Here is a 27,769-nt window from a genome sequence, read left to right on the forward strand (position 1 = left end):
CCCAGCGCCTGCCAATCTAGCAGTTTGAAACACACCAGCGCAAGTACCACATCTGGAGCTAAAGTTCCTTGGTTTTATTTATGTTTATTCACATGTGCACACCCCTCCCCAAATTAACTGATGTTGCAGCCACTGGGTGGCAAGCAGTGCATATGTTGAACCAGCCCATGATGATGGCTTGTCCTTTTCTAGTTACATACTTTCCCTGATATGGTTTCCATATTGGGAAAAGTTACATGAGGAGCAGTCTCACGTGTTTAGGAGAGGAATGGTGCTAAAGCAGTCTTTCCCCCAGTCCCAGGAATATGAATGTACGTACACACAAACACACAGACACTGCTTTTTTCTTTAAAAATGTTTAGGGGTACTCTCATTTTCCTACTCATTGAAATTCTGCCCCTCAATGAGGCCAAACTTAGATTCACAAAGTGTTCAGGGGTATGCGTACCCCCGGGAAAAAAGCACTACTGTCTCCTAGTAGTGAGCAAGGGGCAGCTTACGAGTCAGGCAGCAAGCGAGTCCTATGCACTGGGACTAGGAGTAGAACCCAGTTCTGCTTCTAGCAATCCCTATTGATGCCCGGAGCGATGGGGTGTTTCCCCCAGTGCCTTTCAAAGCCCAGAGCTGCCTTGTGGCACCAGAAGAGAGGCCTGTAGTGCAGCCTCCGGCCACAGAAGCTACTACTGCACCCTGGAAGTCAAAAAACAGACAGGTGTTCCTCTTCCGAGGCTACAGACTCCTCACTTTGAACATTCTAGGCCTCAAATCTTTTCTTCAGCTCGGACACTTTGGCTAAGGGCCGGGAAGTCAAGGAGTGTGGTGGTCTAGTGACCACCCCAAGGGCTGGCACGCTGTGCTTGGTCTTGAAGTCGGTGTCCACATTCACTTTTCTTTGGGACAAAGCCACAGGTGACTGGATGCCAGAGCAATTGGTTGCTGGTGGCTCTACCTTGGTGGCGGCAATGGCTGGAGCGAGTTTGAGCATCTGGTCCGTCCTAGACTCCTGGCCGGACTCCACCTCAGTGCAGCTTTCAGTTCCATTTTCATTTGCGCTGGAGTTCTCATGGTCTATATTCCGGGTCCATGCCACTTGCGGCAGCTCATAGCCAGCGGTAACAACTGCTGTCTCCCCTTGCGATGGAACTGCTGACTTCTCAGGGCAAGGAATCTCTTCGGGTTCAGGGACGTCATGGTCCCACTTCTCACAGCTATTTTCTGCTGCTCTGGTGGACACTAGCAGAGCACTCTGCACATGCTCCTGATCCGGAGAGGCTGGGAGCAGGGTGCCCTCGGACAATGAGTCATCATCATCATCATCACCATCCTTTTCCTCAGACAGGGGTTCATGGAGTGTGTTCCTGCTGGGCCTCTGCTACAACAGACAAAGAGACTGAGTTGGAATTTGCTGCTGTCCACGCTTGGCCTCTTTGACAGGTGCACAGAGAGCCAAACTAGGAGGGCTTACCTTAGTATAGAAGTTCCTCTCTTCTAGGTTGCAGAAGTCCAGGCTCCGCGTCCCATAGAGTGGCCGCTGGGCTTGGCTCGGCTCCAGCAAGTTTAGAGTCTCAAAGATTTCACCTAAAAGATCAATCCCACCTGTATCCAGGAAGTCCGGGTGCAGATTTTCAGTTTCTCCAGGCTCCAAAGAACAATCCAGCGAGCTTGAGCTGGAAGAGTGGGAAACTTCCCTGGAAGAATATATGTTTCACATGAGAAATGTGATCAGGAATAAAATGCTGTACAGTACATCAGGGGTCAGCAACCTTTTTCAGCCGTGGGCCAGTACACTGTCCCTCAGACCTTGTGGGGAGCCGGACTTATTTTTTTGGGGGGAAATGAACGAATTCCTATGCCCCACAAATAACCCAGAGATGCATTTTAAATAAAAGGACACATTCTACTCATGTAAAAACACGCTGATTCCAGGACAGTCAATGGGCCGGATTTAGAAGGCGATTGGGCTGCATCCGGCCCCTGGGCCTTACGTTGCCTACCCCTGCAGTACATGAAAACAACAATGTTTGAAAGGTCCATGTAAAGTGACATGGGAGATGAGCATGTTCACGCAATGGCCAAGGGAACCAGGCTTATTTGTCCCTCCTTGTATTGTTTCTGGCCCCGCTCAGCAAGATTTTGACTTCTGTAGTTTACGAAGAAAGCAGGAAAGGCAATTCATCCTTGTTTTGAACCTGGCTATGTTCAGTTCTCCCTCTCTCATGTGAAAGGCAATAGGTTGGTAGGTGGATTTGCGTTGTTGTGATCGTTTATGGACTAGCCCCGGGCAGCGCTTGAGCTAAACACTGCTAATTATCACATTACCTGCACTGCAGTCGAGCTGCACCACAGAACAGCTTCCAAATTTATTTTGGGTGTAAGTGACCTGTAAAAGCTTGTTTGGGCCTGCTCTGTTACCCTCTTCCCGATTCCATGCTCTCTGCAAAATGCCTGTGGAGCAAAACTCACAGGGACTTCACGAAAACAAAACTCGGCATGGGTGGCCACAGGGCAGGGCTCACCTATCTTTACAGGAGGGGCTGTGCAGCTCCTCCAAGTACGACATTGTCCTGTTTGCTAAAGAATTCAAGAGAAGCCACAGTTGGAATTCATTAGCAGATATGATCCTGTGGGAGGGGCCATCTTGCTACAGAAAGGCAATGCCCCACTTTGCACTCTGCCTTGTTATAATGCTAATTGTTCACCAGTGGTGTCTATCTGCAAGTTAATCACACCCGCTCTGGTATTAATCAGGGCTCCGCCTATTAATGGGACACAGTTCCTGCTGTCTCTTGCATTGCTGTGTGGGTTTTTTAAAAGAGGCATTTCTACATAGGCAGCTCCTGGCACCTTTCCATGCTTTGAAGAGGGCGGATATGTTCTGTCCATTTGATATGTCACTATGCACATTAAATACATGCCTCTCCTTAAAAAAAGAGAGAGAGAGAGAATAGTGCTAAGGAAATCTGCAGAGATGGTGCTACTACTCTTCTCCTTCCAGCGCTTTTCTGTGCTCTCAGATGGCAGGAACCAGTGCATGCTCTGGTTATCTCCCGCTTGGACTACTGCAGCAGTGGGAAACATAAGGCCCAGGGGCCAGATGCGACCCAATCGCCTTCTCAATCCGGCCCTTGGACGGTCCGGGAATCGCCGTGTTTTTACATGAGTAGATTGTGTCCTTTTATTTAAAATGCATCTCTGGGTTATTTGTGGGGCCTGCTTGGTGTTTTTACATGAGTAGAATGTGTGCTTCTATTTAAAATGCATCTCTGGGTTATTTGTGGGGCATAGGAATTTGTTCATTATTTTTTTCAAAATATAGTCCGGCCCACCACATGGTCTGAGGGATGGTGGACCAGCCTACGGCTGAAAAAGGTTGCTGACCCCTACACTACTGCAATGTGCTCTACGTGGGGCTACCTTTGAAGGTGACCAAGAAACTGCAACTAATCCAGAATGCGGCAGTTAGACTGGTGACTGGGAGCGTCCACCGAGACCATATAACACCGGCCTTGAAAGACCTACATTGGCTTCCAGTACGTTTCCGGGCACAATTCAAAGTGTTGGTGCTGACTTTTAAAGTCTTAAACGTCCTCTGCCCAGTATACCTGAAGGAGCGTCTCCACCCCCATCGTTCAGCCTGGACACTGAGGTCCAGATCTGAGGGCCTTCTGGTGGTTCCCTCACTGTGAGAAGTAAAGTTACAGGGAACCAGGCAGAGGGCCTTCTTGGTGGTGGCGTCCGCCCTGTGGAATGCCTTCCCACCAGATGTCAAAGAAATAAACAAGTACCTGACTTTTAGAAGACATCTGAAGGCAGCCTTGTTTAGCGAAGATTTTAATATTTGATGCATTATTGTATTTTAATAATTTGCTGGAATATTACCTATTCCATTGCCCATGGAAAAGCACAATAGAACTGTGACTGGCTAATGGCATCTGATGCCCTGTCAACTGCCAAGCAGTTGTCAACCCACTTTTTACCTGTCCATTTCCCCATCACTTTCCTTACTGCATAAAGTTCAATTTGGTGCAGCGGAGTGAGTTTCAAATCTACTTTAACTGCACAACTTGAATTTACTAGTATGTGATTTAATCCTACTGGCAAAAGAGCAACAGTCTGCTAGCAGTGAGCTCTGGACCATAAAAGCTTATGCCACACTTTACTTCTTTAAAAAACGAGGTTTATAAATAAATACATAAATTCCTCCTCAGAAGCGCGATTCAGAGGGGATGTTCTGTTTGGCTGTCTAAATTACTATTTCAGATTTGAAAATAATGAACCCAGAAGACAAATTAACTAAACAGTAGAACAGTTTTTCCTCAAGGTGCCAGCAGACTCTTCTGTTTTTACCACAAAAAGATGATGGCAGCTTATGGTTATTTTTAATCATTTAACAAGACACAACAAATACCTCATCCCTGAGTGTTTATGGAAGAACAGATGAGTAAAACCACTGGTCTGTTTGTTTTTTAATCATTTTGGAAATTATTTGTTTCAACATCTGTGGAACTCTGGAGCACAATGACACCCCCAAGAGCAGTGATGGTTTCCCCTAGAGATAATCCTCCCATCCCTATGGGTTTACTCAGAACTAGGAAACTTCCTCTGAGGTCAGTGAGACTTATTCTCGGATTTAAGGGTGCACAGCACTGTAGCCCAAGAGGTTTAGCTGAGCATGGCTTTCCCCCAGTCACAGAACCTAATTCATTGCAGCGAGGCTTGTGTAGGATCATTTTCCAGCAGATTCTGATCCACCTGCTGGGCCAGCCCTGAAACTCACACAGGATGTGGCAAGCAGAGCTGAGAACAGCAAAGAGAGTTCGGCGGTAAGCAGGCCTTACCTTTGTGACTCCAATTCTGTACTGCTGGTCTGTCTTTGTGGTCGCCTGGGGCGAGACTGTGAAGAGAAAGAGAGCACAACATTTATGCTATATGGTAATTTATGGACCTAATAGGTATATAAAGCCATTTGCACATAACAAAATATGTAATTTTATCAAAGTAATTGTTGAACTGAAATACAATTAAAGAAGAAGTATTTTAATAGTGCAATACAATTAAGAAGAAGTGAAATAATTATTAAGCTCTAACTTAAAATGATTGGGGGCCCATTACTTACATCACAGGAGCCTATACAGCACAAAACACTGTTGCTGTATGTAGGTGTTATTTTATTTGTTTTTTATCTTACATTTTGGGAATGTACACCCAGGTTTTTTCTTTTAATTTTTTTGGGGTGGCCCTAAGCTATAGCTTAGGGATGTGGGTGGTGCTGGACAGAGTCCAGGACTTGCCGATCAGAAGGTTGGTGGTTCGAATCCCCGTGACAGGTGAGCTCCCGTTGCTCAGTCCCAGCTCCTGCCAACCTAGCAGTTCGAAAGCACATCAAAGTGCAAGTAGATAAATAGGTACCACTCCGGTGGAAAGGTAAACGGCATTTCCGTGCGCTGCTCTGGTTCGCCAGAAGTGGCTTAGTCATGCTGGCCACATGGCTCCCTCAGCCAATAAAGTGAGATGAGCGCCGCAACTCCTGAGTCGTCCGCGACTGGACCTAATGGTCAGGGGTCCCTTTACCTTTACCTTTAAGCTATAGCTTGTTTAGCTTATATGTAAATCCGGCACTGGACACACACCTGTAAGGGTTCTGATCCCCTTGTCCAGAACAAAATGTCCTGGTGATTAGTGGCCCTTTCTCCATGATTCAAAACTACATATTCCCCACTCTAGTGTAAGGTGGGGCATGGATTCAGCTGGAGACTCTCAGGACAACCAGGCTGCTTTCTCTATTAGTAATACTACTACTAGTACTACTACTACTACTAATAATAATTTGTTATTTATACCCCACCCATTTGGCTGGGTTTCCCCAGCCACTCTGGGTGGCTCCCAACAGAATAATAATAATAATAATAATAATAATAATAATAATAATAATAAAAAGTGATAAAACATCAAACATCAAAAACTTCCCTAAACATTAGGCATCATCCTTGGCAATCCTTAACACTGGATGTGTCGTTACCGCCAACAAACCCACTTTCAGTCATTCCCTCTCACCAGGGAATTGTTGATCTGCAAGGAGAGCTAAGGATCTCCAACAGAGAATATCTGAGCACTCTCAACAAACTACAATTTCCAGTATTCTTTAGCAGAAGACACGGCAATTAAATAGTACATAATGCCCAAATGTGTTGTGCAATTAATTCAGCCAAATTTTCTGTCCCGTCTTTCTGCTTTGCATATTGTAACTTAGTTTTCGCTACAAATGTGAACTCAACTCTCATGATTACAGTGCTGCTCTCTACATTTGACACAAAGAAGCACAGTCACAAGTAGACTTTTGAATGCAAGGGGACATTAGGAGGTAAGACCCACTGAACCTATAAGGGCTTCCTTCTGAATTAACGTATTTAGGAGCTAGCCGTACATGGGAGCCTTAAGGTAGCATTTTTTAAAAAATCCTCTGCCCCTGTTTCTTTACTTATCTACTCCCAATTTATTTATTCCTTAACTTTTGCATACTGATGCCTTTTGCATATAAAAACATGCAAGCAAGCAACACATTCACATACAAGCCAGACACAGGCAAAACTTGCAGAACATTTCTATAAACAATGGGAGCTGCACTACTCTGCTCATTTCCTTATGTTAGAGCATGGGTCAGCAAACTAAGGCCCGTGGGTCGGATCAGGCCCAATTGCCTTCAGGATCCGGCCTGCGGATGGTCCGGGAATCGCCGTGTGGATCGCCAGCGCGTACGTTCTTTCCCTCTCCCTCACACGGCGGTGGCAGCAGCGGCGGTGCCTCCTCCCTCCCTCCTCCTGGATTCTCCTCGCCCTGCCTAGAGGAGGAAGGGGGCTGGGCTTTGTTGGTGCCAGTAGCAGCAGTGCTTGAGCGGCCGCCATTTTAAGCAACCCCTCTCCAGAGCCCTGGAGCCCATCATTTTGTTTTTTCAAGGTCTGAGGGACAGTGGACCGGCCCCCTGCTAAAAAAGTTTGCTGACCCCTGTGAAATAAAAAAATATGGTCTTATATATATAATAAATGTTCATAAATGTACCAAGCAAACACGTACATAAATATATAAACCACATGCCTGAAGCAGCACAGGAAAACAGTCCTGGAAGCATTTTGACTGCCAAACTGACCAAATGTTTTCTCTGCAAAGTCAAAGGAAAAGCCTCCCCATTGTTTTTTCCTTCACAAATCCTGTCTTAAGGGTATGTCTGTGTATGAATAGGGTATGAATAGGGTGAGCTTGTGACCTGGCTCAGGAACTAAGTATTTATCATTACAAAAGACTGGCCAGGCTCTCCAGGGTATCCAATCAAGTAAGCATTAACAGGTAACTTGCCAGACAGGAGGTAAACAACACACTCAGATATCTCTTGAGCTACATCCCTTTCTGTGATGTAGGTATGATGTGTCTGGGGGTGGTCTTGGACTCCAAGGCTGGCAATTTAATATGTCTATATAAGGGCGGGCACACCTGGGTTCTGGGTCCTCCTCCTTCTCCTGTGTGTGAGGGGAGCACCCTGTTGCAACAGTTCAATAAAGACCAGGCTTACTAGCTGCTTTGCTTCTCAATATTTTCTGGTTGGCCTCTGTTATTTTCTCCTACCGATGGAGAACCTACAAAGGACTCTATAAGGGCTCTTGTGTCCCCCATAAGGGAATAAGGGCAGATTTTCATTTATTACACCTGTGCTAGAGGTAAGCAACCTGGGCCCATCAGATATTGCTCGACCATTGGGCCATACTGACTGGTGGGAGTTGGAATTCAACAACCTCTGGAGGGTCACAGATTCTGCCTGCTGTGTTGTTCATGCAACTGGCTTGCGACTATCAGACAAGCTGTTGCACTGATCTCCTGCAGAGGGACATCCGTGACTCCACATTTGCACAGAGTACATGCAGCAAGTGTTAAGGCTGCCCATTTGCACCAATGCAGTTACAGTGGTACCTCAGGTTAAGAACTTAATTCATTCCAGAGGTCCGTTCTTAACCTGAAACTGTTCTTAACCTGAGGCACCACTTTAGCTAATGGGGCCTCCCACTGCCGCTGCACGATTTCTGTTCTCATACTGAAGCAAAGTTCTTAACCTGAGGTACTATTTCTGGGTTAGCAGAGTCTTTAACCTGAAGTGTCTGTAACCCGAGGTAACACTGTACATTCTTGGGGGAATCCTCTTCCGGGTGCCCCCTGGCCCGGTTCCTCTTCTTTTCCTCACATGTTGTTTTAGGTGAGGGATAGGGAAACTATGACCTTTCAAAATTCCCAATTCCCATCAGCTCCAGTCAACTGCCAGGGATGATGGAAGCTACAGTCCAACACTATCTAAGGGTGGTGGCAGCGATGCAGGTTCCCCACCCATTTTAAATTACTCATTCCCCCCTTACCTTCCCAAAGTGCTGGGTGATGGGCAACCGGCTTTGCAAGCTTTCAGACTGCCTATTCCTGGTGGGCATGATGGGATCGGAGATAAGGTCACAGTTCGAGGAATGCCCTCGCTGTCGATGAGGGCCTGTACTGGAATCCTAGAGAGGACAAGATTATTCTGAGCATAAGCTTTGCTTCCCATCCTGACCAGTGCCGGATTTACGTATAAGCTAAACAAGCTATAGCTTAGGGCCCCACTCTCTTGGGGCCCCCAAAAAAAATTAAAGGAGAAAGAAACTGGATGTACATTTCCAAAATGTAAGATAATAAACAAATAAAATAAAACCTACGTACAGCAACAGTGTTTTGTGTTGTGTAGGCTCCTATGATGTAAGTCATGGGCCCCGCCTGTTAGCCTGTTCCCTAAAATATCACTGGTTTGCTCATTTCTATAGATAGTGTGTGCCTACATTCTAATTACTTTGATAAAATACATATTTTGTTATGTGCAAATGGCTTTAGATACCTATTAGGTCCATAAATTACCATATAGCATATATTCAATGCAAAAAACAGTCATGGCCCCCGCCTGCTAGCCTGCTCCCTAAAATATCACTGGTTTGCTCATTTCTATATATAGGGTGCCTACATTCTGCTATTTATAATTATTAGTAGTTTGCATCATATATTTACACCTATTATTATTTCATGGTATAGCAAATTTCTAGAGACTAGATTATGAGTCTTTGTAAATTGTGTTTCTAAAGGAACTTCTGTTATTGCCAAATGCCAATGTGTTTGCAGTTTGTTATGAATAAAAAATCATTTTAAGTTAGAGCTTAATAATGATTTCACTATTAATAGACTTCTTCTTAATTCAGTTCAACAATTACTTTGACAAAATTCATATTTTGTTATGTGCAAATGGCTTTAGAAACCCATTAGGTCCATAAATTACCATATAGCATATATTCAACACAAAAAACAGCGACAATTTGTTGTTGACAAAGGACAGCTGGACATATAAAGGGCCCCATTACCTTTAGTAGCTTAGGGCCTCATCTAACCTAAATCCGCCCCTGATCCAGACCACACACCAGCTAGCTTGTCAAAGAAGAAGCTAACTGGAGAGGCTGCAATAGTTAGGGTTGCCATATGTCCGGAATTTCCTGGACATATCTGGAATACTGCAGTCAGAAACGATGTCCGGGCGGAAATTGCTAAAAATGTCCAGGAAAATCCGGATATATGGCAACCCATGTCGGCAGTGTCATTTTGGGCAATTTCCCTTAAAAATAGCTCCAAAACTTCATTTGAACAGTATTTCACACGGTAAACATGTGAGCGTATAAAGAAGAGTTTGGATTTGATATCCCGCTTTATCACTACCCGAAGGAGTCTCAAAGCGGCTCACAATCTCCTTTCCCTTCCTGCCCCACAACAAACACTCTGTGAGGTGAGTGGGGCTGAGAGACTTCAGCGAAGTGTGACTGGCCCAAGGTCACCCAGCAGCTGCATGTGGAGGAGCGGAGACGCGAACCCGGTTCCCCAGATTACGAGTCCACCGCTCTTAACCACTACACCACCCTGGCTCCCCTTCTGGCAGAGCGTATTTACAGAAATAAGCTATATTACATGTCAATATGTGGAATGTACCCCGAGTTTAAGATTGTTAACTGTTTTTAAAGAAGGGCAATTGGACCTTGGTTACTTTTCTTTGAGTAGCAGCACGTCTACTAGCAGCACAGAATTGGAACGGAATTATAAAATTATGCATGGCATAGAGAAAGGGGATAGAGAAAAGTCTCTCTTCTGCCCCTGGCAACACAGATTCAGGACACATAAAAGATAATAATAATAATAATAATAATAATAATAATAATAATAATAATTATTTATACCCCACCCATCTGGCTGGGTTTTCCCAGCCACTTTGGGCGGCTCCCAACCAAAAATTAAAAGCACAATACAGCATTAAAAACTTCCCTAAACACGGAGCCTGGAGCACCAAAGGAACCGGCACCCTTGGTTGACAAAGTTCCACCCCCGGAAAAATAACCAGATTCTTACAGGATGTCTCTGCAACTTCTGAGCTGGAACATAAATGGCTGTAACATTCCCGAGAAAAGGAAGAAAATTTTCCACATATTAAAAAAGGAACAATTGGACATTATTTGCTTGCAAGAAACACATGTGACCAGGCTCCACAGAAAAATTCTGGTAAATAAAAGACTAGGCCAGGAATTTATATCTTCAGACAGAGTCAAGAAGAGAGGGGTGGTGATATATGCAAAGGAGAGCCTTGCACCTAAATTATTATTTAAAGATGAACAAGGCAGAATTTTGGCAGTTGAAATACAGCATCAAGGCGAAAAAATTTTGTTATTAGGAGTTTATGCACCAAATGAAGGGAAATCGGAATTTTATAAGAAGTTGCATGAGAGCATGCTGGATTATCTGGACTTTGACAACATCATTTTGATGGGAGATATGAACGGGATTGTATCAACTAACATGGATAAGTCGCAAAGCCAAAAAGTTACCAAAGATGGCAGACTACCAAAGACCTTTTTTGAAATGACAGACAATATGGATTGGATTGACATTTGGAGAACGAGAAACCCCTTGGAAAAGGAAGGAACATTCTTCTCTGAAGCCCATCTGACTTGGACAAGAATCGACCAAATATGGATTTCTAGATGTCTGGCACCTAAGGTCAGAAAAGTGGAAATCTGCCCAAAGACCTGCTCCGACCATGACGCTCTGAAAATGGACTTGACATTACTACCAACCGGCTCCTTTCGATGGAAGATGAATGACAATTTGTTCAGAGATCAGGAGATTGTTAAAAAGGCCCAAAAAGTTTTGAAAGACTATTTTGAAATAAACTTGAATACAACGGTGGAAAAAAGAACAATTTGGGACGCAAGCAAGGCTGTGATGAGAGGGTTCCTAATACAGCAGAATGCTATCAAGAAAAGGAAACAAAATGAAAAGAAAGACAAGATTTTGGAAAAAATAAAAGAATTAGAAAAGAAGCTAAGAGGAAACCTGAAGTCGCAGCCGATTCTGAGAGAAATTAAACTCCATCAGGCGCAATATTCTAAATTGATAAATCAGGAAATAGAATGGAAGATTAAGTCAATGAAACAAAAAACGTTTGAATCGGCAAATAAATGTGGGAAACTGCTGGCCTGGCAGTTGAAGAAGAGACAAAAGTTGAATACAGTAACAAATTTAGAAATTGAAGGAAGAAATATTCAGAACCCTGTGGAAATCAGGAAATCTTTCCAGAAATATTTTAAGAAATTATATACTCAAGGGCTGCAAAATGAGGTTGAGATTGAACAATTTTTGAAGAAAAATAGTCTTAAAAAACTCACACAAGAAAATAGATCACTCCTGAACAGTCAAATAACACGACAGGAAATTGAACTTGCTATTCAGAACATGAAGCTGGGCAAATCTCCAGGACCAGATGGACTGACCTCCAAGTATTATAAGACAATGAGTGACTATTTGATCCAACCTTTGATGGAGGTCAGCAATGAAATTTTGGAGGGAAAGAAGGCGCCGGAATCGTGGAAGGAAGCTTTTATCACGTTGATCCCAAAATCAGAAACTGAAAAAACACAACTTAAGAACTACCGCCCCATCTCCCTTCTAAATGTGGATTACAAAATATTTGCTGATGTTTTGGCATGCAGACTTAAAAGAGTTTTAAATGAAGTAATTCATAAAGACCAGGCCGGCTTTCTCCCGGGCAGACACATGTTTGCAAACACAAGGAACATTATTGACATTTTGGAACTTTTGCAAACAGATATAAACACTAAAGCAGTACTGATATTTATAGACGCAGAGAAGGCCTTTGACAACATCTCTTGGAAATTTATGAAGGGAAATCTAAAAGAAATGGGAGTGGGGCGGGGTTTTGAAAATGGGATCGATGCAATATATTCAGAACAAAAAGCTAAATTGATAGTTAACAATGTGGTAACAGAAGAATTTAAAATTGAAAAAGGAACACGACAAGGCTGCCCGATTTCCCCTCTGTTATTTATCTCAGTTCTGGAGGTGCTCTTGAATTTGATTAGAGGGGACCGGCTGGTGCAGGGGATCCAGGTCGGAGCGAAACAATATAAACTAAAAGCCTTCGCAGATGACCTAGTATTGACATTGCAGGAGCCAGAATCTAGTACGAAAAGAGTATTACAATTGATAAATGATTTTGGTCAGGTGGCAGGATTTAAGTTAAATAAACAAAAAACGAAGGTGCTAGGGAAAAATATGACAGACACAGAGTCAGAACGGTTTCAGAGAGAAACAGAATTATCACTAGTGAAAAGGGTAAAGTACCTAGGGGTAAATATAACAGCTAAAAATCTGAGTCTATTTAAAGACAATTATGAAAAATGTTGGTCGGAAATTAAGAGAGACTTGGAAAGTTGGGCAAAGCTGAAGCTTTCTTTATTAGGCCGAATTGCTGCAATTAAGATGAATGTGCTGCCAAAGATGCTGTTTTTGTTCCAAACATTGCAAATTGTGGACAAAGCAGAGTGTTTCCGGAGGTGGCAGAGAGATATTTCCAAATTTGTCTGGCAGGGCAAAAAGCCCAGAATTAAGTTTAAGATATTAACAGATGCAAAGGAAAGAGGGGGCTTTGCCCTGCCAGACTTAAGGTTGTACTATGAAGCCGCAGCCTTCTGCTGGCTAAAGGATTGGCTACTTCTTGAGGACACTGATGTGTTAGATCTTGAAGGTTTTGGTTGGCATGCATATTTGTGGTATGATAAAGTTAAGATCAATAAGGCCTTTAAGAACCATATTGTCAGAAAAGCAGTGTTTAATGTCTGGACTAAATATAAAGACTTACTGGAAAATAAAACACCAAGGTGGCTTTCACCTTTGGAAGCTAAGGCCCGAAAAGGAACCAATATGGAAGCCAACTGGCCAAAATATTGGGAACTGTTAGAAAAAGACGGAGATAATTGGAAATTGCAGAGTATGGAGAAAATGAAGGATAAAGTGCGAGACTGGTTACACTACGCTCAGATTAAGGAAACCTTTAAAAGTGACAAAAAGTTAGGATTCCAGGTGGAGAAATCGAAGTTGGAAACAGAACTGTTAGAACCTAAGACTAAGGTACTTTCAAGAATGTATAACTTGCTGTTGAAATGGAATACACAAGACGAAATGGTTAAATCGGCTATGATAAAATGGGCACAGGATATTGGGCATAATATTATGTTTGAGGATTGGGAAAGGTTGTGGACCACTGGGTTGAACTTTACTGCATGTAATGCTTTGAAAGAAAATGTAATGAAAATGATATACAGATGGTACATGACCCCAGTTAAACTTGCTAAAATATACCATTCGTCAGACAATAAATGCTGGAAATGTAAGGAAAATGAAGGAACATTCTACCACCTCTGGTGGACTTGCCCTAAGGTGAAGGCCTTCTGGGAAATGATATATAATGAGTTGAAAAAGGTGTTTAAGTATACCTTTACCAAGAAACCAGAGGCCTTTCTTCTGGGCATTGTCGACCAGAAGGTGTTAAAGAAAGATAGAACATTTTTCATGTATGCGACAACAGCAGCAAGGATACTACTCGCTAAGAATTGGAAAACTCAAGATCTACCCACACTGGAAGAATGGCAGACGCAACTGATGGACTATATGCAACTGACGGAGATGACTGGCAGAATCCGAGACCTGGGAGAAGAGAGGATGGAAGAAGACTGGAAGAAATTCAAGATTTATCTACAAAAATATTATGATTTATCGGAATGTTAAAAAAGATGCTTAGTTATAAATAATTGGCCATCACTAAAATAGATCAGGAACTGATGAGAAGAGAGATTAAGAAAAACAAATTTGCAGGAGAACAATTTTATTGTAATTAAGCGGTTTTAAAATTTGGAAATAAGATGATAATTTGCTGGACAAAATTTATTAATGATGCAAATGGGAGTGGGAGGCGTGAGGAAGTTCAAAGAGGATATGAAATTTTGTTAAACAAAGTAATATTGTATATTGTTATTGGATGTTTTCTTTTTTTTCTGTAAAAACCCTAATAAATATTTTTTTTTTTAAAAAAACTTCCCTAAACAGGGCAGCCTTCAGATGTCTTTTAAAGATAAGATAGCTGCTTATTTCCTTCACATCTGAAGGGAGGGCGTTCCACAGGGTGGGCGCCACTACCAAGAAGTCCCTCTGCCTGGTTCCATGTAACCTCACTTCTTGCAGTGAATGAACTCCAGAAGGCCCTTGGAGCTGGACCTCAGTGTTCGGGCTGAACAATGGGGTGGAGATGCTCCTTCAGGTATACAGGACCATGGCCGTTTAGTACTTATTCATGCAGTGCTTAGGGATGTACAAAGCAGGGGGGCAGGCCGCCCTGGCCATCACTTGGGGGGTGACAAGATGACCCACTGCCCCCCAGCTGTAGAGTGGATGAGTGCGCACACACCGTAAGTATGGGCACCGCTTGTGTGGCTCTGCCGCTCTCGAGTGCCGCCTGTACGGGCATCCATAAGGGCTGCCTCTCGTGCGCCATTGGGCGTGTTAAGTTGTGGGCAAACATATCAGACGACACAGCGATTCTTCAAACAGCTCTTGTTTATTCACAGGCCAGAACAGAACTGAACTGAAGGGTTCAGCCAGCCTGCTTATATAGAGCTCCACTACAACGCAACAGTAACAACTTTCTGAACTATCCAATTACTGAACACTTTCAATTCCTTATTTGCATATGTGGACCTGAGTAAAAACTATCTACAGTATCCCCCTGCTGGCCCAGGGTGAGAACTTCAGTACATAACAGAGAGGTTCATCTCGCCCCTTGGTGTCCCACTCCCGGTGCCGGAGAGGGTTCCTGCGCCACTGCGCATAGTTAATCTCCCACAGGAGGTAGTGATGGTTGCCCACCCCAATGGCTTTAAAAGAGGATTAGACAAATTCCTGGAGGTGAGGGCTATCGTTGGCTACCAGCCATGATGTTATGCCTCTACAGTTGGAGGCATTAATGCTGCTGAACATCAGTTGCTGGAAACCACGAGAAGGAAGAGTGTTGCTCTTGTTGCGCTTGCGGGTTTCCAACAAACACCTGGCTGGCCAAGGTGAAAACACGATGCTGGACTAGGTAGAGCATCGGCCTGATCCAATAGGCTGTTCTTCTGTTTGTAAAACAATCAATCACATTTAAAAACAATTTTCACCCAGTTGTTAGAAAAGGTTATTTATGTATGCCACTACTGCGGCTCGTGTTTTGTTAGCCCAAAAATGGAAAACAAGAGAAGTCCCAACTAAATAAGATTGGCAGCTTAAACTGGTGGAATATGCACAGCTTGCGGACCTAAAATATAGAACAAGAGAACAAAAAGAACATAGGTTTAAAGAAGATTGGGAAATGTTTATTGACTAAATGGGGGGGGGGGAATTGTGTTTATTTGAAAACGTGGGCAGCATTAAGATAAATTCTACAGTGTAAATAAGTTTTGATGGATGTAATAATGGAATACTGAATGGTTCAGTTTATATAAAATATGAAGGGATTTATGTTGTGCAAAATGAACCATGGAAAGAGAGGAAGATTTTGAATTTTATTGATATTGATGCTGCATTTTATGTTGTATTCTATGCTGTTTTATGGGACGCGGGTGGCGCTGTGGGTAAAACCACAGAGCCTAGGACTTGCCGATCGTCAGGTCGGCGGTTTGAATCCCTGCGGCGGGGTGCGCTCCCGTTGCTCAGTCCCAGCGCCTGCCAACCTAGCAGTTCGAAAGCACCCCCCGGGTGCAAATAGATAAATAGGGACCGCTTACTAGCGGGAAGGTAAACGATGTTTCCGTGTGCTGCGCTGGCTCGCCAGATGCAGCTTGTCATGCTGGCCCCTGGCCTCTTGAGCGAGATGGGTGTGCAACCCCAGAGTCGGACACGACTGGCCCGTACGGGCAGGGGTACCTTTACCTTTACCTTATGCTGTTTTATGCTGTTTTCAAGTTGCATTTTAATCAATGTTTTAAATTTTTTGCTGTTAGCCGCCCTGAATATAAATAAAAAATTATTATTATTATTATTATTATTATTATTGATATTATTGATATTTTAAGGTTGTTTAAGTGAATATTCTAAAATGTACAACAGAAATTTAATAAAAAAAATTAAACTCTAAAAACAATTTTCAATTGGGTTTTAAACAAATGCAAAAACAAGACCCACTGAACACTCATCCAGCAGTACATCACCTTTAATCATTTTAAGGAAGAAGTCTGGAGTGGCTTACCTTTTCCATCAGACGGCTCCGCATATTCTTCAGCCGCATTTTGGCATGGCCTTTGGCCTAGACAGAACACGGAGGGGATGTGAGGAGATATGCAGCACTCCAAACAGAGGGTTTGGGCCAAAGGTAGTCTTACTCAGAAAAGACCAACTGACAGGGCTGGCCTGCCCATGAGAAGGGCTGAGGCAGCCACCATCTTGTGCCAGAATCCCATGGGGCAGTTCCCCCACAGGCCCCTTGCCGCAGCAGAAGTGAGGAGAAGTGATGGCAACAGATTCCAGTGAGATTAGGATGACCCTGGAAAGCAGGACTCCAGAACAGGGGCAGTGTTAGGGGGCGGCTGCACCTTCCTGTTTCACCTACTGTACCTGCCCATTGACAATAATAGACACAACTAACTCAAGGTTCTACTCTGAGTAGAACTTAGTTCAATACTTCCCAGAATTTCAAGGACAAAGAAAATAGATCAGTCGATTGACATGTGTAACTTCTCAAAGCTGCACACACACACAGGGTGAGCATGAGGTTTAGGGTGTAAAAAAAGAGCCATTTTGTGCAGTCTTCAGCATTGCATCCAAGTAGTTGGGAATTGCAAAACCCTCATTGCAACTACAGCCGTACCTTGGTTTTGAACAGCTTAGTTCTCGAACGTTTTGGCTCCCAAACGCCGCAAACCCAGAAGTGACTGTTCCGGTTTGCGAACTATTTTTAGAAGCCAAATGTCCGACGGGGGCTTCCGATTGGCTGCAGGAGTTTCCTGCAGCCAATCAGAAGCCACACTTTGGTTTCCGAACATTTTGGAAGTTGAAAGGACTTCGGGAATGGATTCTGTTTGACTTCCAAGGTACGGCTGTACTTAAAAGCACATTCAAAGCACATTCTTTCCCTGAAAGAATTCTGGGCAGCGCAGTTTGTTAAGGATTGCTGGGAACTGAAGGGATGCTCATCAGATTTGCAGATGACAACAAACTGGCTAGCTAATGCTGCAGAAGATTAAAATAACCTTAACAGACTGGAGAACTGGGACCAAACAAACAGAATGAGATTCAATAGGGTTCACTGAGGAAGAACTAGATGCACAAATATAAGATGGGGAACCTGTATTATTAGCAGTGCATGTGAGAAATCTGGGGTCTTAGTGGACCACAAGCTTTAACATGAGTCAACAGTGTGATGCAGTAGCAAAAGAAAGCTCATGCTGTTCTAGGCTGCATCAACAGAAGTCTAGTGTCCAGATCAAGGGAAGTAATAGTATCACTCTACTCTGCCTTGGTCAGACCACACCTGGAGTCTTGTGTCCAGTTCTAGGTGCCACAATTTAAGAAGGATATTGACAACCTAGAACGTGTGCAGTGAAGGGCAACCGAGATGATCAAGGGTCTGGAAACTGAGCCCTATGAAGAACAGTTGAGGGAGTTGGGGATGTTTACCCTGGAAAAGAGGGGATATGATAGCCATCTTCAAATGTCTAACTGGCTGTCACATGTGTTGCAGGAATTTATGTATAGGTTGGTTGGGGGTTGCCCCTCCAGCAGATATCATGCACATGCAGCCCACTACCAAAACCAGCACAATCGCTTTTGTGACTTTTGTGATTTGTCCCCACAAAACACTTCATCACAGTGTCTTCCTATCTATTCAGAGGGCCTCTGCTGCACAATACCAAATGTAACAATTCACTGATAAATGTATCTATGTACTGGCACACTCGGAAAACTTCAGAAATTCATATAGACATGTGAGCTCAGCTACCCAGCAGCCCCTCTGCCTGAGTGATAATCCCTGGCATCCTAATACCTGAGTGCTAGACAGGTAGCCATTCCAGAAATAACAAACCCAGATGAAGACAAAAGGGTGTGATTAACTTGGCTGGGAATCAGGGAAATGTACCGTAAATATCTTTTTTTGTTACACTTGATGAATGTTTGGTGGAGGGCAAGGGGAACCATGGGGCAGGGTCCAGGATGCTCAGATTACTGCCACCAGACCTCCCTTTTCATGATGTAATTGTGATGTATGAGTGATGTAGTTTTTTTGGGGGGTGTAACATGGGGATTAGCAGCTAATAAAAGTTTGGGGGCTCTTTTGTTTGGGGCTTCCATCTTGTCCCACCTTGTGGCAGGTGGGAGTCCTGTCGTGGCAGTCTTCAATAAAGACCAAACCTACTGGCTGCTGTTTTGCTCTGGTATTCCTGGCTGGTGTCCTTGTTTTTTGTCCAAGGGAACCCTCCGATTTCTCTGTTATAACACATGGAGGATGGAGCGAGCTTGTTTTCTCTTGCTCTGGAGGCTAGGACCCGAACCAATGGCATCAACTTGAAAGAAAGGAGATTCTGACTAAATACTGTATCAGGAAAAACTTTCTGACGGTAAGAGCTGTTCAACAGTGGAACAGACTCCCTCGAGAGGTTGTGGTTAAAAATCTGCTTAAAAATCTCCTTCCTTGGAGATTTTTAAGCAGAGATTGGATGGTCCTCGTTCATGGATGCTTGAGTTGAGATTCCTGCATTGCAGGAACTAGGTGACCCTTCGGGTCTTTTCTAACTCTACAAGTATCTGAAGAAGTGTGCATGCACACGAAAGCTCATACCAAGAACTAACTTAGTTGGTCTTTAAGGTGCTACTGGAAGGAATTTTTTTTGTTTTGACTATGGCAGACCAACACGGCTACCTATCTGTATCTACAAGTATGTGATTCTATGAAGAAAAAAAATGCCTTACATATTGATATGCATTCTTGACAGCTGGATTGGCCTTGTTTTTCATGGTACTTATCAGGGCTCCTCCACCTTTCTAAGGAGAGAGAGAGAGAGAGAGAGAGAGAGAGAGAGAGAGAGAGAGAGGTGTGAAGCTTAGGCACACATCTATTCGGAACAACACACTCAAAAGACACTAGTGGGCAAGGATGCTACGCAAGGGAGCTTGATTTAATTCCTGGCCACTGAGACAATCACTTGATATGCAGGGAGGAAGCAAGTCCCTCAGCCTGTGTGTGTCGGCTTGTGCAAACTACAGTCCATAAAAGCTGATTCATTAAATTTGTTACAGTCTTTAAGGTGCCACAAGACTTTTTGCTGCCACACACCACAGCAGCTACAGTGGTGCCCCGCAAGACGAATGCCTCGCAAGACGAAAAACCCGCAAGACGAAAGGGTTTTTCGGTTTTTGCGACGCTTCGCTAGACGATTTTCCCTATGGGCTTGCATCGCAAGACGAAAGCCCATAGGGAAATCTCGGGGACCTTTTTTTAAATGCTGGCGGTGGGGAGCAAAGCCTTTTCCCCCCCTCCGGACTTCAGAAGAGGTCCAGGAAGGCCGGCGGGGGCGAAAGGCTTTGCTCCCCACCGCCAGCATTTTAAAAGCGGTCCGGGATAGCAGGGAAGCGCTTCCCGCTATCCCAGACGGCTTTTGAAGGCAGGCAGGGGGGGGCAAAGACTTTTGCCCCCCGCCCGCCTTGGGAAGAGGTCCTGGACCTCTTCCGAAGGCGGGCGGGGGGCAAAAGTCTTTGCTCCCCCCTGCCTGCCTTTCCGGGAGAGCGGGAAGGCAGCGCTGCCTTTTCCGCTCTCCCGGAAAGGCAGGCAGGGGGGAGCAAAGACTTTTGCCCCCCGCCCGCCTTCGGAAGAGGTCCAGGACCTCTTCCCAAGGCGGGCGGGGGGCAAAAGTCTTTGCCCCCCCTGCCTGCCTAACCGGGGGCTTTTAAATCGCCCCGGGACTGTCCGGGGCGATTTAAAAGCCCCCGGACGGCTTTTGAAGCCTCCCCCCGCCGCCCGGCATCGGGGCATCGTCCCGATGCCGGGCGGCGGGGCAGGAACGCCTCCCCCCGCCGCCCGGCTTCGGGGCATCGTCCCGATGCCGGGCGGCGGGGCGAGAAAGCCTCCCCCCGCCGCCCGGCATCGGAACGATGTCCCAAAGCCCGGCGGCGGGGCGGGAAAGCCTGGGCGCGCTGGCAACTCTCCGCAAGGAGCGCTCCGGCTGCTTGCGGAGAGGTCCGCGAAGCCTGTCCTGGACTTCTTCTGAAGGCAGGCAGGGGGCAAAAGTCTTTGTCCCCCCTGCCTGCCTTCCCAGGGGCTTTTAAATCGCCCCGGACAGCGGAGAAGTCCTCCGCTGTCCCGGGCGATTTTAAAATGCCGCCCGCCAGAAGAGGTCGGGGGAAGGCGGTTTCCATAGGAACGCATTAATTGATTTTCAATGCATTCTTATGGAAAACCGTGCATCGCAAGACGAAAAACTCGCAAGACGAAGAGACTTGCGGAACGAATTAATTTCGTCTTGCGAGGCACCACTGTACTTCTCTGGACATCATCTTTGTTGCAATCCTTAAAAGCAACAGTCTCGAAGATAACAGAAATCACTGGGTTAAAGCTGACCAAAAGTCCAGAGGTTGCATTATTATCAATTTACCATGGGGTGGAAGTTGTGCAGGCTGTGAAGGACTTGATCACAAATTTATTGACAGCTGCATGAATTATGATAGCTAGGAAGTGGAAGGGGCAAGCGGAATATAAAATGGAAGAAGTGTGGGATATAGCTAGTAATGACAAATTAGCATGTGCCATTAAGGTAAGACGGGGAATATGCAGGAGAAATGATTTTGAGGAGATATGGAAGGTGTTTGTAGAATTCGTACTGTTAAAATGGAAAGGGGTCAAACCATCGCAAGAGGTGCTGAAATTTTTGGAGGTTGGATAGTTACAATGGAATGGTCTCAGTGGTGGGGTGCACATTTTTATTCTTATTTATTTATGATTATTACTTTGTCAAAATAATAATAATAACAAAAACAAAAACAGCAAGAATCTTGTAAAGTAGGTCACTACTGTTACCTCCATACTGCAGATTGGGGTGTGTGTGTGCGTGCTGATGTTGAGAGATTCGTGCTCTGACTCTTAGCTATTAAATTTCAGCAGCCACATCAAGGACCAAAACACAGAGCTCGGAGAATCCAGGAGGCCTGTGTTCACCCTGCCCTGCCTGGTGGATTGGCAGAATTGCACCACTGCTTTCTCGGCTCCAGACCCTGCTCCAATTGTGATTCCCTGTGGCCAGCCCCCTCTCCTGTGCAATGGTCAGATCCTGACCTTCCCACTCTGTTGGCCACATGACCCAGAAGCTGTATGCCGGCTCCCTCGGCCAATAAAGCGAGATGAGCACCGCAACCCCAGAGTTGGTCACGACTGGACCTAATGGTCAGGGGTCCCTTTACCTTTACCTTTAGTCTTTCACGATACTTTATGGTGGATGCATTTTTAATCAAACGTCCTAATTTTATAATTTCATGCTTATATTATGTAAGCTGCTTTCTGGGGGCTTGGCCCTAAAAGACAGCCTAGAAAAGACCTCAGTGCAAACAAAACAAGTAGCTGTGAGAAAAAGAGATAACAGGGTAAAACAAGATGGATGGAGTTTCATTCATTTACCTTTAGGTTCTCCACCCATAGCTGATAGGAATGCATGCTACCTGGGAAGGGAAGAGAGTACAGGTGAGTGTCCCTGAGGGCCTTGACTTTGTCTTCACAGAGATTTGAACTGTATATTCAGAGTAGCTTCTTATATCTGCCCATCAGTGTACAAAGGACCCACATTCTGTGAAGAACTGGACGCAGAAGGTAGCTCTGAACACATTCCCTACACAAAAAGGCTCCTAAATGTAGGGGGAAATGTGTGGGTAGGTACTGGTGTGGAAACGGCATGGGATTCCCACAAACTGATCTACGTACTTATTTTATTGAAATTTTATGCCGCTTGAAGGGGGGAAAAAACCTCAAAGCAGTTTCCAAAAAAAAGATAAAACAATATACTTATCGCTAAAAATGTACTACCGTAATTTAAAACATACAGAAGATTAAAAATAGGGTTGCCATATTTCAAAAAGTTGTTCAGCTTTCTTTGGGAAATTGTTCAGCTTTTTGGGGGAGGTGGGCCCAAGTTGTTGAGCTTTCCTTAGGTTTTGAGCAATTTTTAAGGGAAATTGCCAAAAGCGACACTGCCAACATGGGTTGCCATACAGATTTTCATGTACATTTAAGCGACATTTTCCCGACTATGTCCAGGAAATTCTGGACCTATGGCAACCCTACCTTAAAATCACAATAAAATAAGACTAAAGCAAATTATAACTCCTATAGACTTTCCAAACATCTGTGTAGGCTTGTCTGGGGCAACCCAGCCAGATGGGCAGAGTATAAATGATAAAATTATTGTTATTATTATTAAATAAGAATGTATTCAGCAGGCACCGAAAGGAATACTGTAAAGGTGCCTGCTTGATTTCAATAAGCAGGGAGTTCCAGAATTTATATATCCATAGCTGTCAACTTACAGATTTGAAAATAAGGGACCAGCAGCCAAAATAAGGGACCTGCAGCCTCACCTGTTCCAGGCACCCCAGTCTTCCTGTCCTCCTGCAGTCTGGTCAAACTCACGCTGGTAGCTTCGAGAACACTGTCCAACCAACTTTGTAACCAGAGGTTCAACTGAATAGAATCTGAATCACATGCACCACAAGGCCTATGGAGCCTCAACTTAAGGTGGTTCCCCGGCCTGGCTTTGCACTGCAAAGTTTGTAGCAGCACGTGCAACAAAATGGCGTCCAGCATTCAAAACCCCCCTCAGCTTGCATTAACTAGCCACACACAAGGCATGCAAGCTCCACCCCCCAGTCGTTCTTAGACCTCTTTTTGGGTGAGCAACACATCCAAGCAACACAGTTGGAGCCTCCCTCCTCCCTGGCCGGCAGGGAGGGAGGGAGAGGAGCTGCTTCCTTTGAAATTTAAGGGACATCATTTAAGGGACATTTAAGGGACATCCATCAATAAGGGATAGCAGCGGGACGTGGCGCTGGAATAAGGGACTTTCCCTTCAAATAAGGGACACTTGACAGCTATGTATATCATTGGAAAGTGTTGCTAACCACACCTTTCCTAAGGCTGTATCCAATCAAGTTACACTCATGAGAGACCCACAGACATTAATGGACCTAAGTGAGTCATGTCCATTGCTTTCTATGAGTCTATTCTATGTCAGAGTAACTGGTTACTAATGTGGAAGCATCCTACAATCTCAGGAGTCTCCCAGTAAATTCTTGCTGAGACTTTGTTGTTGTCAAAGCTTCACCTTTGAAGTACCCTACAAAGAAAGGGGTGTTGAGGAAGCCATACAACCTAGGGCTGTGCCTTGGTGGATCCTTCGCGGATCCGTTTCCATGTTATCAGCTGAAGAGCAAAAATAAGGGAGGTTCTGCCCTACCTGGGGACAGGCTTCTGTTGATCTCCTGCTCAAAGAGGTCAGAGAAGTCTTCCCCTGCATTCAGCTTCTCCAGGCGGTCATCTACGAACTGGTGGAGTTGAGGTTGGGTGCAGCGTTGGGGAGAGAAACAAAGGAAGTCATTAGAAAATATGCGGGAAGAAGTCATCTTCCATGGGAGAAGGAAGCACGCACAGCGTCAGCAACCGGTACACACAAAGGAAGAGGAGAACAGTCAAATGCCTTTTGCCTGGCGAATTGATAGCGGTGCTCAAATTGTGGAAGAGCATCTTGTTTGGAAGACCTGCTTGGGTTTCTCCATCAGCCCATACCTGCTTGAAGAGCTGCAGGTGCACGGCCCGCTGGAGGAAAGCCTGCATGGCACTGGAACCTTGTTGCAAGAAGGTGTCTTTGCAGAAGGAGATGGGCTCTCCCTGCAGAGATAAGAGAGAAAAGTTGCGAGGTAACAGTCAGTGTGGCCGGAGGGTGGGGTGTGTGAGAGAGAGACCCTTGCAAGCAAAATAGGTTAAGGTTGCCAGATTTTTTTCAATGAATCTCAGGACACTTTAGTTAGTTAGTTAGTTAGTTAGTTAATTACTACACATTCGGGACGTTGATGCTGCAGTTATGGCAGTGGCAGAGGGGCGGCCACTGCCTTGACCTCAACCACCACGTTTCCCCTTCCCCCAAGGCTTCTATCTCCTTTCTCCATGAGCCTGGGCAGCCCCTGAGTTGTTGGCTCTTCAGTGGTGGTGGTGGGAAAGCGGTTGGCGGTGGGTCAGGCATGGAAGGCAGAGAAGGAGGGCTGAGAGTGGCAGCGGCGAGGCTCGGGCAACACGATGCTTCCCTTCCCATCGGAGCAGCCCCAATCCCATTCCTACTTGCGTGCAAGCAGGAGGGGCTGGGATCCCTCAGCTGGGAAGGGAGGCCTCCCGTTGCCTCACTGAGAGATCCCTGCCCTGTCCTGTGAAGCCTCCCTTCACAGCTGAGAGATCCCCGCCCCGCTCCTGCTTGCACGCAAGTAGGAGTTGGGAGGTGGTTCTGATAGGCAGCATGACGCCTCACTTCGTAGCTTAGTTGCTGGGATCAGGGAAGGTGGAGGCAGCCTGGAAGCTGCATCTTAGAGCCCCTGCACCACCATCATATGGGGACTTCTGAGCAGCTCCTGAAGCCAGCCAGAGCCAACTGCTCCGGGCTGCTGAGACTTTTGCTGTTGCATTTCCCAGGGACATTAGATGAAATCCGGGGACATTCCGGGGATCAAATTTGTCCGGGGATTTATTTTATTTTTAAAATCATTTTTATTAAGTTTCCCATTTTAACGATCCAATCAAATCACATTGAATGTTCCAAATTATACAAATATATATCAAATAGTCCAAATATTCTGCCTAAATTATAATTTTTTTGTTGGGACTTCCCATGCTTCAAGTTTGGGGGGGGGGGGGGCTCTGATCATCTCATATCTCTGCTGCCTTGAATAGTCTTTCCAATAGTTCCTTTAAATCTTCCTGTTGTTAACCTTCCTTCTTTCACGGCCTCTGAGTTGTTTCCACAAGCGAGTTGAAAGAAGCAATGATGTGTTTCTGTGTGGATTTTATGTGTATGACTCTCCGCTGTTGTTGCAGTATCTCCTCACACACTGGTGTTTATGCTGAATCAATACAAAAGTCATTTTGCTGCTGGCAGACACCATCTTCTCTCAATTCCGGAATTTGTCTGGGGATTTATTCGCAAATCTGGGGACTGTCCCTGGGAAATGGGGACGTCTGGTAACCCTAATACAGGTATGCATAGTAAGTGTTCACGTGGGATAAAGAGAAATTGCTTCCAGGCAGCCTGTTTACTGAGCACTCATCATGATTTCTTTGCACAAACTTTGAACCAAGAGGAGCCCAGCTACTCACCGGGTTGCAAACGAGAGCCTCGCGGTAGCTGCCAAACAGCAGTGCCTGTGACCTAAGGAAAGCTCGGGCAACTCCATCCCCAGTAGTCGCCGTCTGTTTCTTCAACTGGAACTTCAACAGAGAGACCTGTGCGGGGAGAGGAGGAGGGTTACAAGCTCTTCTCTGACCAGGGGGTCCTTCCACAAATCGCAAGAGGGTGTCTCAACCACAATTTGTACCCAGAAGCCCCAACCAAGTGCCAGGGCCTTGTCATATGTCCCACTGCCATAGGGTTGCCATATTTCAAAAAGTAAGAAGAAGAAGTCCCAGCAAAGGAAGAATGGATACAAAAACTTATGGGATATGCAGAAATGGCGAAACTTAACAGAAGAATTAAGAAATCAAAATAGCAAACTTTTTTTTAATAAAAGAATGGAAATGGTTTATGGAATGTTTACAGATAAATTACAAACAGATAAAAACACTAACAGGATTATTGTAATAACCTGCATTATATAAGGTTATATATTTAAAGAAGATAAAAAGATGAGTAAATTAAGTGAATTTGGATACGCAGAAGATATTAAAAATAAATTTAAGGAATTGCAGGAAGAGGGGGAAGGAAGTCAAGTTTTAAAATGTCAAGAGGATTGTAAAATCAGGGAAATATGAAAATCATGGCCATAGGAGTTTCCAATGGGAGGAATGCAGGGCAGGGCCTTTTCTGCAGCAGCACCCTGGTCATAGAATTCTCTCCCTTGGGAGGTTGGTCTGGGGAGGTCAGGTAGGCCACAACCTTGATAGCTTTTCTGTAGGCAGTAAAAAACCACTGTTTCACTAATTGGCGCTTTAAGATTGAAGAATTTAACTCTGGGACAAAGTAAGCTGTATCAGATTGGTCCAATTTCCACAAACCACAGGAAGGGAAGTGTGTTTTTGTGCTCAGCACCTGTTTGTGGGCTTTCTGTGGGTCTGTGGCTGGCCAATGAGAGAACAGCATGCTGGACAATTGTTCCTGATATAGGTAAATGTAAAGGGACCCCTGACCATTAGGTCCAGTTGTGGCCGACTCTGGGGTTGCGGCGCTCATCTCGCTTTATTGGCCGAGGGAGCCAGCATACAGCTTCCGGGTCATGTGGCCAGCATGACTAAGCCGCTTCTGGCGAACCAGAGCAGCGCACGGAAACGCTGTTTACCTTCCCACCAGAGCGGTACCTATTTATCTACTTGCACTTTGATATGCTTTTGAACTGCTAGGTTGGCAGGAGCAGGAACCGAGCAAGGGGAGCTCACCCCCTGGTGGGGATTCGAACTGCTGACATTCTGATCGGCAAGTCCTAGGCTCTGTGGTTTAACCCACAGCGCCACCCGTGTCCCTCATTCCTGTTATACCTAATTGCAAATTCAAATGTATCCCTATCGTGTTTTATGACTTCCTTGATATTGTATGTGGGCTGGAACTGGTCTGTGACCGAAATAATAAAATTCAGCATGCTGGACTAGAGCCACTGGCTAGCAGCAGCTCTCCAGAATTTTGGACAACGTTCTCTCCCAGCCCAACCTGGAGATGCTGGGGATTGTACAAAGCATGTGCCTTACCAGTCTGCTGTTCTTGGTTTCTAATGCTTCATTTTAATTTGACTGTTTTTGTGTGTGTGATATAGCCTGAAAACAGTCTTGGGACCCTTTGCTAGGGTAAAGGTAAAGGTAAAGGGACCCCTGACAATTAAGTCCAGTTGCGAATGGCTCTGGGGTTGTGGCGCTCATCTCACTTTACAGACCGAGGGAGCTGGCGTTAGTCCACTTCCACAGACAGTTTTTCCGGGTCATGTAGCCAGCATGACTAAGCCGCTTCTGGTGAAGCCAGAGCAGTGCACGGAAATGCCGTTTACCTTCCCACTGGAGTGGTACCTATTTATCTACTTGCACTGGTGTGCTTTTGAACTGCTAGGTTGGCAGGAGCTGGGACTGAACAAC

At 45.1% G+C, this 27,769-nt stretch overlaps 1 protein-coding gene across 3 annotated transcripts in view; it reads right to left on the reverse strand.

The window, feature by feature from the left end:
- Positions 1-59: 59 nt before the first annotated feature.
- DENND1C (DENN domain containing 1C) overlaps positions 60-27,769 on the reverse strand; it is a 54,502-nt gene continuing 26,792 nt past the window's right edge. The window contains exons 15-24 of one of the 3 annotated variants that reach the window (XM_081894014.1): positions 25,814-25,939; positions 24,239-24,340; positions 23,910-23,997; positions 22,082-22,122; positions 19,387-19,458; positions 16,670-16,726; positions 8,397-8,534; positions 4,839-4,894; positions 1,466-1,688; positions 60-1,369 (exon numbers count right to left, since the gene is read on the reverse strand). In XM_081894014.1, the coding sequence (XP_081750140.1) occupies positions 755-1,369; positions 1,466-1,688; positions 4,839-4,894; positions 8,397-8,534; positions 16,670-16,726; positions 19,387-19,458; positions 22,082-22,122; positions 23,910-23,997; positions 24,239-24,340; positions 25,814-25,939 (1,518 nt within the window). In that variant the 3' untranslated portion in view covers positions 60-754. Of the gene's footprint in view, positions 1,373-1,465; positions 1,689-4,838; positions 4,895-8,396; positions 8,535-16,669; positions 16,727-19,386; positions 19,459-22,081; positions 22,123-23,909; positions 23,998-24,238; positions 24,341-25,813; positions 25,940-27,769 lie in introns of all 3 variants that reach the window. The other 2 variants (XM_081894013.1, XM_081894015.1) reach the window with 2 other exon arrangements.

This window comes from Podarcis melisellensis (genome assembly GCF_964234715.1).
Source record: "Podarcis melisellensis genome assembly, chromosome: 17".
Lineage (NCBI taxonomy): Eukaryota > Metazoa > Chordata > Lepidosauria > Squamata > Lacertidae > Podarcis > Podarcis melisellensis.